This window comes from Gymnodraco acuticeps, unplaced genomic scaffold, assembly GCF_902827175.1.
Source record: "Gymnodraco acuticeps unplaced genomic scaffold, fGymAcu1.1, whole genome shotgun sequence".
Classification (NCBI taxonomy): Eukaryota; Metazoa; Chordata; class Actinopteri; order Perciformes; family Bathydraconidae; genus Gymnodraco; species Gymnodraco acuticeps.
Window position 1 is genome coordinate 9,480 of NW_022992047.1, and position 12,520 is coordinate 21,999.

Genomic DNA, 12,520 nt, shown 5'->3' on the forward strand with positions numbered 1-12,520 from the left:
CATCTGAACTAGTCTAACCATAAAGTCCTCTCAACTAGTCTAACCCTAAAGTAATCTGAACTAGTCCAACCCTAAAGTCATCTGAACTAGTCTAACCCTAAAGTCATCTGAACTAGTCTAACCCTAAAGTCTTCTGAACTAGTCTAACCCTAAAGTCATCTGAACTAGTCTAACTCTAAAGTCATCTGAACTAGTCTAACCCTGAGTTCTCTGAACTAGTCTAACCCTGAGTTCTCTGAACCAGTCTAACCCTGAGTTCTCTGAACTAACCCTAAAGTAATCTGAACTAGTCTAGCCCTGAGTTCTCTGAACTAACCCTAAAGTAATCTGAACTAGTCTAACCCTGAGTTCTCTGAACTAACCCTAAAGTAATCTGAACTAGTCTAACCCTGAGTTCTCTGAACCAGTCTAACCCTGAGTTCTCTGAACTAGTCTAACCCTGAGTTCTCTGAACCAGTCTAACCCTGAGTTCTCTGAACTAAAGTCCACATGTGCTTTAGCTCTGCAGTATTGACCTCATCTCTGTGTCTATGTTCTGCTCACTCAGTGTGACGTACCAACAGGATTTAACTTTAACGGCGTGAGAGGACGCTGGCGCTGACTGTTCGCCGCTTCTCTGTCCGAAAGTCTCGTCTTTCTTTGTGTTAATCTAAGAGTTTCTGACCACTTTCTACTGCTATAGTTTTCTAACTATTCTGTGGCTTTTGTGTTCTGATCTGGACATATTTGTTACACCCGATTGCCATTTTTGACGGACGCTTTGGTTTTCTACCCTGCTACACCTGCCATTGTAGCCCACCTGCTAACGCTGCTCCATCGCCTTTCAAAGAAATCCTCCCTCATAGTCCATTACATAAGCTACAAAATCCATCTCAATGCATACAAAGATGCTCTTATTGCCGCTAAATCTGCCTACCTCTCCAACATCTTCATTGACCCCTCCTGTAACCCCAGGACCCTCTTCTCCACAGTTAACAAGCTCTTCAAAGCCCGTGCTGATAACCTCCCTACTTCTACTTCCGCTACTTGCAGCTCATTCCTCCAGTTTTTCGCAGACAAAATGAACGCCATTAACCACTCCTTCTCAGCTCCATCTGATATACAAGCATCTCCCCCAACCTCCACCACTACCATTTCTCCCCCCATCTCCCTCGACCTCCTGACTCCTCCCCAGCGCCGCCTCTCCCAGTTCAACCTGGTTACCCCACTTGAAATACTCCATCTGATCGGTTCCTCAAATCCCACAACCTGCTCCCTTGACCCTCTACCCACTCCTCTCCTGAAGTCCTGCCTCCCCGTCCTCTGCCCCTATCTTGCTAACCTTTTCAACTCCTCGCTGTCCCATGGAACCGTCCCCTCTGCTTTCAAAACTGCTGCCGTTACTCCAATCCTCAAAAAACCTGGTCTTGATCCCTCCTCCCTCACTAATTACCGCCCTATCTCCAACCTACCATTCCTCTCAAAAACTCTTGAACGCATTGTAGCCAAACAAATTCACCGCCATCTCCAAACCAACCAGCTTTACGAACCCCTTCAGTCTGGATTTCGTCCTCACCACAGTACAGAAACTGCACTCGTCAAAGTCCTCAATGACCTCCTCACCTCTGCTGACACAGGTTCCCTCAATATTCTCATCCTCCTCGACCTGAGTGCAGCCTTCGATACAGTGAGCCACAACATCCTGCTCACCCGACTCAGGGACATTGGTATTGAAGGTATTGCACTCAGATGGCTCCAGTCCTACCTCACTGAACGATCCCACTTCATCTCCCTCCCAAACCACTCCTCTGCCACAGCCTCAGTCACCCGATGCGTTCCTCAAGGATCAGTACTTGGCCCCCTCCTCTTCATCATTTACATCCTCCCCCTCGGTAAGATACTCCGCCACTTCAACCTCGACTTCCACTGCTATGCTGATGACACTCAGATCTACCTCAGCACCAAACCCCTCCATAACCCACCCCTTACCCACATCGATTCCTGTCTGACAGCTATTACAACTTGGATGCAACATAACCTCCTCAAACTGAACAGCAACAAAACAGGACTCCTCCTAATCGGCTCCAAATCCACCCTCAGCAAGGTCACTAACATAACTCTCACCATCGATGGCACCATTGTTTCCCCCTCCAATCAGGCACGCCACCTTGGCGTAATCTTTGACCCCACCCTCTCCCTCGAACCTCACACCGCCAAACAGTCAAAACCTCATTTTTCCACCTCCGCAATATTGCAAAAATCCTACCCTCTCTCACCCGCCCCGCAGCCGAGCGACTAATCCATGCCTTCATTTCCTCCCGCCTCGACTACTGCAACTCACTTCTTTACGGCATCAGCACTACATCCCTCAACAGACTCCAACGGGTTCAACATGCAGCTGCACGTCTCCTCACGCATACCAAATCATGGCATCACATCACCCCAGTCCTCAAAGACCTCCACTGGCTTCCTGTCTCCCATCGCATCAACTACAAAGTTCTGGTCCTCACCTACAAAGCCCTCCACCATCTGCCCCCCCCTTATCTCACAAACCTTCTCACTCCTTATCAACCCCCACGGTCCCTCAGATCCACCGCAGCCGGACTCCTATCCACTCCCACATCCACACTCTGCAGCTTTGGGGACAGAGCCTTCTCAGTGGCAGCTCCTAGGCTCTGGAACCCCCTCCCCCAAGATCTCCGTGACTCTGAGACCCTCATAGTCTTTCAGTCCCGCCTCAAAACACATCTTTCCAACTCTGTCTACCCATAAGCCCCCCCCCTCTCAATCAACTTCCTCTTGACTGCCTTTTTATTTTTTACATACTTGTTTGCCTGTCCTTGTTTGTCTCCCCTCCCTCATTCTGTAAAGCGTCTTTGAGTTGTGAAAAGCGCTATATAAATAAAATGCATCATCATCATCAGGATGAATCTCAGCTTCATCCAAACTAAACTGTTGTTGTTTCCTGTGAGTTGTGTTCCAGCGATGCAGTGAACACAACACATGAGTACAGCAGCACCTCTACTGTTCTCAGTGTAACTGCTGACACACACATGATGAAAGCTGTTCTTACCTTCTGAAGAGAATCTGCTGATGAGTGACGGTGGAATGAATCAGCAGCTCCAAGCAGAGACAGAACTAACATGTAACTCCCAGCAGGAGGTCTCCACAGCTCAGTTGATTCACATACAGTCTAACTCTGTGTGTTCATGTCCAGCTGAACTATGAAGAGCTCCTCTGAACTCTGGAGCCAACGAGCTGGAGCACCTCAGGTCAAACATTAACACACTTTATTAAACATTATCATCCTGATCATAAAGGTCTGCAGTTTTATCCTCAGAGACTTTGATTTTACAACATGGAAATAAAAAGAGGCAAGGTGCGTTTCTCTGGCGGCCGACAGGTGCAAACAGCCCAGAACACCGAGGAGATTAGAGGTGGTGCTCCGGGTCCAGGGAGACAGCTAACACTCGGAGCGAGGCAGAATCCTGGCCCCCAACTCCCCACCGGATACATCTTTCACTCCAGGGAGCTCTGGGAAACATTGTCCACCAGGGCCAGAAAAGGACATCAGACATGTAAAACACGTGCCCCAGGTTTACTTCTTGAAGATAGTTTATTTTATGAAACAACAGACAGAATACAGCTTTGTTTTGAGGTCGAGAGAACAAGTTCAAAGTAAATCCTATCAAATAAGTGTCTTTCTTCTGCATTTGATATAGACACTACATGAACACCCTATAAATGATGAATGCAAGTAATACATAGGTGTTTAAGGTGATTTCATATTTTTCACATCTCCTCCTTTTCCTTGCCGATTACAACCGAAAGCAACCCTTGGGATATCAGATCAGGTTAGACAGAATAATGACTTTTGAAGTTTGAGTGGACCGCCTTCTGTTGAGCGCTTTTCCAGGTGTTTCTGAATATTCAGACAATTTTAAAATTATGTATTTTTTCGGAGAATCTGACCATTTTGACTTCCATCGGAAAGTTTGGGATATTTTCAAATTATGTATTTTTTTCAGAAAATCTAAAAACTCTGACTTTTTCCTGACAATTCTGACTTTTTCTTGAAAATAAAAAATTCTGCATTTTTTCTGAAAATTCTGTATTTTTTCTGACATTCTGAAAATTGTAAAATTCTGACTTAATAAATGTGTGACTCGTCTCTGAGTTTACAGACAGCTCAACCTGACATGGATAAAGTGATAATAAACTAGATCTTAGATCATTTTCTGTATTTATTTTATTCACTGAAAAGTTGTGGTGTTAAAATATTCGTCTTGTTTATTCAGGACGCTGAGTAGAGAGTCTGAGGTCAGTTTGAAAAAACAGCTGGTACATTTTTTATGTAAACAGATGATTTTTAGGAAACTTTAATCTTTGTGTTCGTCGCCCGGCTGTGGGTTTCCTTCTCAGGTTGATTTCACTTTAGGAAGTCCTGAAGACGTCAGGAAAGATTAAAGATGCAGCAGGTGTTTGTGTCTCGCGTTAAAGCCCTCGGGTTCGTCCGTGATGAAGCCTGTGCTCATCATAGTGCCAATGGGGAACCTAATGAAGAACCTCTAGGGAACCGGAGGATTTTCAGAGTGGACCTCTGGAGATGTTCCCGGCGTCCTCACATCGTGAAGGACGAGCCGTTCTCACTGGACACGGAGCGGCGGGTGGACACGTAGATCTCGGAAGTGACCCTGGAGAAGCGCCGGGGCCGGATGTACCTCTTCCCCAGGCACCACAGGTCCTGCACGATCCTCTGGAAGTGGTTCCTGAATTTCACCCCGACGAAGGCGTACAGCACGGGGTTCAGGCAGCAGTGCAGGTAGGCCAGGGTCTGCGTCACCGTCTTGGCTGTCTTCAGGAAGTCCACATCCTCGCAGCTCTGCAGATTGAACATGCTGGTGGTGTCGTACAGCAGCGTGAGGTTGTAGGGCAGGTGGCAGACCACGAACACAGCCACCACGGCCAGCACCACGCGCACCGCCTTGTGGCGCTGGAAGTTCCTGGCCTTCAGCAGCGTGCCCACGATGGCGCTGTAGCAGAAGACCATGACGAGCAGCGGCAGGAAGAAGCCCACGGCCAGCTGCATGCTGGGCAGCGCCACCTTGGAGGTCAACGCCTCGGTGGAGTCCATGAACCTGAGCTCGCAGACGTACTCTGTGCTGTCGGTGCTGTTCCCGTCCTCCTCGTCCATGAAGAAGTCCCTGCTGTGGGTCGGCTGGTACAGGCTGTAGAAGTAGAAGGAGGGCACGGACAGCAGTACTGCGAGCACCCACACGGCGGCGCAGATGAGGCGGCTGTAGGTCAGCGAGCGCAGTCTGAAGCTGCGGCGTGCCTGCACGATGGCCACGTAGCGGTCGCTGCTGATGCAGGCGAGCAGCAGCGTGCCGCTGTACAGGTTCACGCTGTAGGAGCCGCGCAGCAGCTTGCACACCACCGGACCCATGGACCACGCCGTCAGCTCGTTGTAGACGATGAGCGGCAGCGAGGCCACGAACAGCAGGTCGGCCACCGCCACGTTCAGCAGGTACACGTCCGTCATGGACTTGGTCCTCTTGTAGAGGGCGTAGGTGACGATCACCAGGCTGTTGCCCACCAGGCCCAGGATGCAGATGATGGAGTGAACGTACGGCCCAACGACCAGCTGCACACTGTGGTTGTTCTGCTGAGCGCACGGAGGGACCAGGTCGTAGTCAAAGTCTGTGTCGTTGTTGTCCAGATACGATTGGTTGGACACATCCTCCAGTGAGTCCATCTTCTGCTGCTGTGGAGAGACAGAAGAAGACATCCCACTGAGAACCATTTACTACATTGAAGAGTCACTCTGTGTTCTGTAGGTGCATGTGAACACTCACGCTGCTATTGGCTAGCGCTCCTACACATTGTACCGATAGGCTAAGGGGCGGGACATCTCTAAGCTGGTTGACCAATCACAACGGAGCCGGCCCGCTAACCAATCAGAGCGGACTGGGCTCTGGTTTCAGACAGAGGGTGAAAAGAGGTGCTGAAGCACAGGCAGTATGACAACATTAAAGAGCTTTTTGAACATTAGAGCATAGAGACACTACATACTGATATACACCTGAACATCAGCAGGAGAGGACTCTTTAAAGTAGAGACACTACATACTGATATACACCTGAACATCAGCAGGAGAGGACTCTTTAAAGTAGAGACACTACATACTGATATACACCTGAACATCAGCAGGAGAGGACTCTTTAAAGTAGAGACACTACATACTGATATACACCTGAACATCAGCAGGAGAGGACTCTTTAAAGTAGGGACACTACATACTGATATACACCTGAACAACAGCAGCAGAGGACTCTTTAAAGTAGGGACACTACATACTGATATACACCTGAATATCAGCAGGAGAGGACTCTTTAAAGTAGGGACACTACATACTGATATACACCTGAACATCAGCAGGAGAGGACTCTTTAAAGTAGAGACACTACATACTGATATACACCTGAACATCAGCAGGAGAGGACTCTTTAAAGTAGGGACACTACATACTGATATACACCTGAATATCAGCAGGAGAGGACTCTTTAAAGTAGAGACACTACATACTGATATACACCTGAACATCAGCAGGAGAGGACTCTTTAAAGTAGAGACACTACATACTGATATACACCTGAACATCAGCAGGAGAGGACTCTTTAAAGTAGAGACACTACATACTGATATACACCTGAACATCAGCAGGAGAGGGACTCTTTAAAGTAGAGACACTACATACTGATATACACCTGAACATCAGCAGGAGAGGACTCTTTAAAGTAGAGACACTACATACTGATATACACCTGAACATCAGCAGGAGAGGACTCTTTAAAGTAGAGACACTACATACTGATATACACCTGAACATCAGCAGGAGAGGACTCTTTAAAGTAGAGACACTACATACTGATATACACCTGAACATCAGCAGGAGAGAACTCTTTAAAGTAGAGACACTACATACTGATATACACCTGAACATCAGCAGCAGAGGACTCTTTAAAGTAGAGACACTACATACTGATATACACCTGAACATCAGCAGGAGAGGACTCTTTAAAGTAGAGACACTACATACTGATATACACCTGAACATCAGCAGGAGAGGACTCTTTAAAGTAGAGACACTACATACTGATATACACCTGAACATCAGCAGGAGAGGACTCTTTAAAGTAGAGACACTACATACTGATATACACCTGAACATCAGCAGGAGAGGACTCTTTAAAGTAGAGACACTACATACTGATATACACCTGAACATCAGCAGGAGAGGACTCTTTAAAGTAGAGACACTACATACTGATATACACCTGAACATCAGCAGGAGAGGACTCTTTAAAGTAGAGACACTACATACTGATATACACCTGAACATCAGCAGGAGAGGACTCTTTAAAGTAGAGACACTACATACTGATATACACCTGAACATCAGCAGGAGAGGACTCTTTAAAGTAGAGACACTACATACTGATATACACCTGAACATCAGCAGGAGAGGACTCTTTAAAGTAGAGACACTACATACTGATATACACCTGAACATCAGCAGGAGAGGACTCTTTAAAGTAGAGACACTACATACTGATATACACCTGAACATCAGCAGGAGAGGACTCTTTAAAGTAGAGACACTACATACTGATATACACCTGAACATCAGCAGGAGAGGACTCTTTAAAGTAGAGACACTACATACTGATATACACCTGAACATCAGCAGGAGAGGACTCTTTAAAGTAGAGACACTACATACTGATATACACCTGAACATCAGCAGGAGAGGACTCTTTAAAGTAGAGACACTACATACTGATATACACCTGAACATCAGCAGGAGAGGACTCTTTAAAGTAGAGACACTACATACTGATATACACCTGAACATCAGCAGGAGAGGACTCTTTAAAGTAGAGACACTACATACTGATATACACCTGAACATCAGCAGGAGAGGACTCTTTAAAGTAGAGACACTACATACTGATATACACCTGAACATCAGCAGGAGAGGACTCTTTAAAGTAGAGACACTACATACTGATATACACCTGAACATCAGCAGGAGAGGACTCTTTAAAGTAGAGACACTACATACTGATATACACCTGAACATCAGCAGGAGAGGACTCTTTAAAGTAGAGACACTACATACTGATATACACCTGAACATCAGCAGGAGAGGACTCTTTAAAGTAGAGACACTACATACTGATATACAGCCTGAACATCAGCAGGAGAGGACTCTTTAAAGTAGAGACACTACATACTGATATACACCTGAACATCAGCAGGAGAGGACTCTTTAAAGTAGAGACACTACATACTGATATACACCTGAACATCAGCAGGAGAGGACTCTTTAAAGTAGAGACACTACATACTGATATACACCTGAACATCAGCAGGAGAGGACTCTTTAAAGTAGAGACACTACATACTGATATACACCTGAACATCAGCAGGAGAGGACTCTTTAAAGTAGTAATGTTTCTTAAGTTTGTAGATGTTGGTGTTTCTGAAGCTGCAGCGTTTCCCCTGATGGGAGTTTGGGGTCGTTGCGTGTCGGCCTCCGTAGGTCACAGAGGGGGAAGACGTGCATTAGACGTCTAAATGATATGTAAGTGGCACAGAGCTGGGTGAGAGCGCTGTGGTCGCTGCAGGACGTCTGTTCTCAGGAGAGACAGGAAGTCTGCAGAGAAACCAGGTCAGTGACCCAGATCAGAGGCTCCACACAGCGCCACAGGAATACAAACAACCTGCAGACGAGAACGTCTTTGAGATGAAAATAAGTCAAAGAGATAAATGTGCAGCTAACATAAAGTTATTTTAAAAAGTCCCTGAAAGGTAATAAAATAAAGGTTTTTAAACCCAAAAGTCTGAAGTTTTAGATCAATGTTATAATGATTTAATTTAAATGATAGCATGAAGTCATTAAACTCTTGTAAGAGCAGAGTACAGAAACATGTGCAGATAATACTCTAAACATTTACTATTATTATTATTATTATTATAAAGAGAGGGTAGATATATTACATAAATATAAATAATGAAGCCTATTCCCAGAAACAAATTACTTTTAAAGATCTTATTCTGGACTTTCCATCAAACGTCACATTTGCATGTTTTTACCATGTGAATGATGAAACGTTAATATCTTTGACTCAATGAGGACATCTGTTCAGAAAGCTCTTTATTCTCCTCTCACTGCCTGAGCTGCAGCTCCTCTGTTCACCCTCTGTCTGAAACCAGAGCTGCTCTGATTGGTTAGCTGGCCGTCTCTACTGTGATTGGTCAACCAGCTTAGAGATGTCCCGCCTCATGTTCAATGTGTTGGAGCGCTAGCCAATAGCAGCGTGCGTGTTCCGTAGTGATGTCACCGTGTCCTGGAAGTAAACAACAACAGTCTAGAGTCGGTGAATCCTTCCTTCAGTTAGAACAGAGGCAGAATGTTTTCTATCAGCTGCTCGGACTCCTGTGAGCGCAGATAAGCGCTGATGTTTACAGACAGCTGGCTGTTCCTCAAACGCCTCACAGTTCCCGCTCTGCACTTCTGCTCTCTGCAGGTCGTCCTCTGCGACTTCTCCTATTTCAAATGTCAAACAGACTTCAGTTTGATGTTGGAGACGCAGACTTTATTTTAATTCTGTGCCGATAAAGGTACACTTTCTGTGCGTTTAACGACTTCCTTTAAATCCACTTCCTTCATTTATATGTATGAACAGTTTCCTCTGAGAACACTCTGACTAACACAAAGCGAACCTTCTGAAGAGAGTAAGGACGCATTCACACCAGCCGTGTTCAGTCCCTTTGAATCGAACCCCGGTGCGTTTGGTTTGGGTCGGTGTGAACGCAGTCCGAGACCCCCGAAGTGAACTGAACCACCTGAAAGAGGTGGTCTCAGACCCCTGAACTGAACCACCTGAAAGAGGTGGTCTCAGACCCCCGAACTGAACCACCTGAAAGAGGTGGTCTCAGACCCCCGAACTGAACCACCTGAAAGAGGTGGTCTCAGACCCCCGAACTGAACCACCTGAAAGAGGTGGTCTCAGACCCCCGAACTGAACCACCTGAAAGAGGTGGTCTCAGACCCCCGAACTGAACCACCTGAAAGAGGTGGTCTCAGACCTCCGAACTGAACCACCTGAAAGAGGTGGTCTCAGACCTCCGAACTGAACCACCTGAAAGAGGTGGTCTCAGACCCCTGAACTGAACCACCTGAAAGAGGTGGTCTCGGACCCCTGAACTGAACCACCTGAAAGAGGTGGTCTCGGACCCCTGAACTGAACCACCTGAAAGAGGTGGTCTCGGACCCCTGAACTGAACCACCTGAAAGAGGTGGTCTCAGACCCCTGAACTGAACCACCTGAAAGAGGTGGTCTCAGACCCCTGAACTGAACCACCTGAAAGAGGTGGTCTCAGACCCCCGAACTGAACCACCTGAAAGAGGTGGTCTCAGACCTCCGAACTGAACCACCTGAAAGAGGTGGTCTCAGACCTCCGAACTGAACCACCTGAAAGAGGTGGTCTCAGACCCCTGAACTGAACCACCTGAAAGAGGTGGTCTCGGACCCCTGAACTGAACCACCTGAAAGAGGTGGTCTCAGACCCCTGAACTGAACCACCTGAAAGAGGTGGTCTCAGACCCCTGAACTGAACCACCTGAAAGAGGTGGTCTCGGACCCCTGAACTGAACCACCTGAAAGAGGTGGTCTCAGACCCCTGAACTGAACCACCTGAAAGAGGTGGTCTCAGACCCCTGAACTGAACCACCTGAAAGAGGTGGTCTCGGACCCCTGAACTGAACCACCTGAAAGAGGTGGTCTCAGACCCCTGAACTGAACCACCTGAAAGAGGTGGTCTCAGACCCCTGAACTGAACCACCTGAAAGAGGTGGTCTCGGACCGCTTGCTAGTGAACTCTGGAGCGGATCATCTCTGGTGTGAACGCAGTCTGCACCAAAACACAGGAAGCGTAGTATTCACGAGTCACCAGAACGCGGATGTCTTCAAAGTCTTTAGTGAACGAGTGAAGCAGGATGAGGAGTTGAACAGAGTCGTGTAAAGTTAAAACGCTCCGTCAACTAAACATGAAAGTCAGAGCACCTTCCGTCGGTGAGACCCCCTCCTGACTGCAGGACGTCGCTCATCATGGGTGCTGTGATGTTTCTTAACGCATGTTGTCTGATCATATGCGGGCCCCTCAAGTCCATTGATCTGATCTCCAGATTAACAGCAGCATGAGAATAACCTGCCGATGCTCCAAAGCTATGGTAGAAATGGGTTGAACAGCATTTCCGTGCACAAGACTGGTGTTCACAGTTCATAGTCCGTTTGAGTTTAATCCATGTGAAACCGAACCTTCTGAGAAATGACCCAATGCAACAAACTGTGGTCTGGAGCAGAGAAGACACTCGGTGTGTCTGCGACCTGAGAGGATGGTAATGGGTTAGGGCTCCAGAGCCAGAGCCCTAACCCATTACCATCCTCTCAGGTCGCAGACACTCGGTATGTCTGCGACCTGAGAGGATGGTAATGGGTTCGGGCTCCAGAGCCAGAGCCCTAAAGGGGAGCATTATCTCAAAGTGAAAACACAAACTGTCACAGGGTTGAAGTTTTAAAATAAAAACACAAATAACATTGCTCTAGCGACCTGTCAATCACAGGTAGCCCCGCCCTGAAGCATACGCTGCTGTGTCTATTTTACTCTAAAAGGGATCATAATTGACTCAATGAACTTCATGCTGTTGGAGAAGACTGGAAGCTACAGATCGAGATCACAAACTCTTCAGGGAAATGTTCACTGAGGTAACAAAGAGAGAGAGAAGGAGGAACATTTCCTCATAGACTTCTCTACAATCTGAGGACACGCCCCCTCCTGGACGTCAGAGGGAATGCAGGTTTAATTAGCTTCTGCAAAGAACATTGCTGGGTGAGAGCTAAATGCTAACAGCTAGCTCTGGCCCTCCTACGCAACGTTCACTCCGAATCAGAAACACATTTCCGAGAACCTTTCAGATGTGGCAAGAGTTTCTCGGTTCTATCTTTTTGTGATGATCATAAGGAGTTCTAATTCCCACTGTGTTTCTTTACAACACAATATTCATACTGTGATTAGTTACGGAGAGTGCTCATACCTGCCAGCCTGATGAGTCAGACACCTTCCACTCCGTTCCCTTCAAAGGCAACAGTGACAGAGTCTCACGGTGAGATGCACGATCTGTCAAGAAGAGACTGGTTATGTTTAGCTGTTCCTCTTTATGTTTATTTGCAGCAGATTCCGTTTCGTGTTTCAGTTTGAAATCTTTAGAAACTTCACAAACTAAAATAACAAGATAAAAAGTACCTTGAACTGAGTCCTGAACAGAGATAGAAGCAGACGTTAAACCAGCGTATGATTTCACATTCAACTCTTAGATCAAACTGACTGTGTTGGATATCATATTATATATATATATATATATCGTATTATATATATATATATATATATATATATGAATATATATATATATATT

The 12,520-nt window shown here is 46.5% G+C and overlaps 1 protein-coding gene across 3 annotated transcripts; it reads right to left on the minus strand.

Moving 5' to 3' along the window:
* Positions 1-3,576: 3,576 nt before the first annotated feature.
* Positions 3,577-12,434, minus strand: ccr6a (chemokine (C-C motif) receptor 6a). 3 transcript variants are annotated; one of them, XM_034201988.1, is made up of 2 exons: positions 12,143-12,434; positions 3,577-5,740 (listed from the first exon to the last, which is right to left on the minus strand). In XM_034201988.1, the coding sequence occupies exon 2, from the start codon at positions 5,732-5,734 to the stop codon at positions 4,601-4,603; it is 1,134 nt and encodes a 377-aa protein (XP_034057879.1). In that variant the 5' UTR covers positions 5,735-5,740; positions 12,143-12,434; the 3' UTR covers positions 3,577-4,600. The 3 variants fall into 3 exon arrangements, with proteins under 3 accessions (XP_034057879.1, XP_034057877.1, XP_034057878.1); XM_034201986.1 differs by having other exon boundaries at positions 3,577-5,743; XM_034201987.1 differs by lacking the exon at positions 12,143-12,434 and adding an exon at positions 5,835-5,885 and having other exon boundaries at positions 3,577-5,743.
* Positions 12,435-12,520: the final 86 nt, after the last annotated feature.

Bases quoted from the DNA above. Each gene is read 5' to 3' on its own strand.
- ccr6a (XM_034201988.1), bottom strand. From the start codon at position 5,734: ATGGACTCACTGGAGGATGTGTCCAACCAATCGTATCTGGACAACAAC.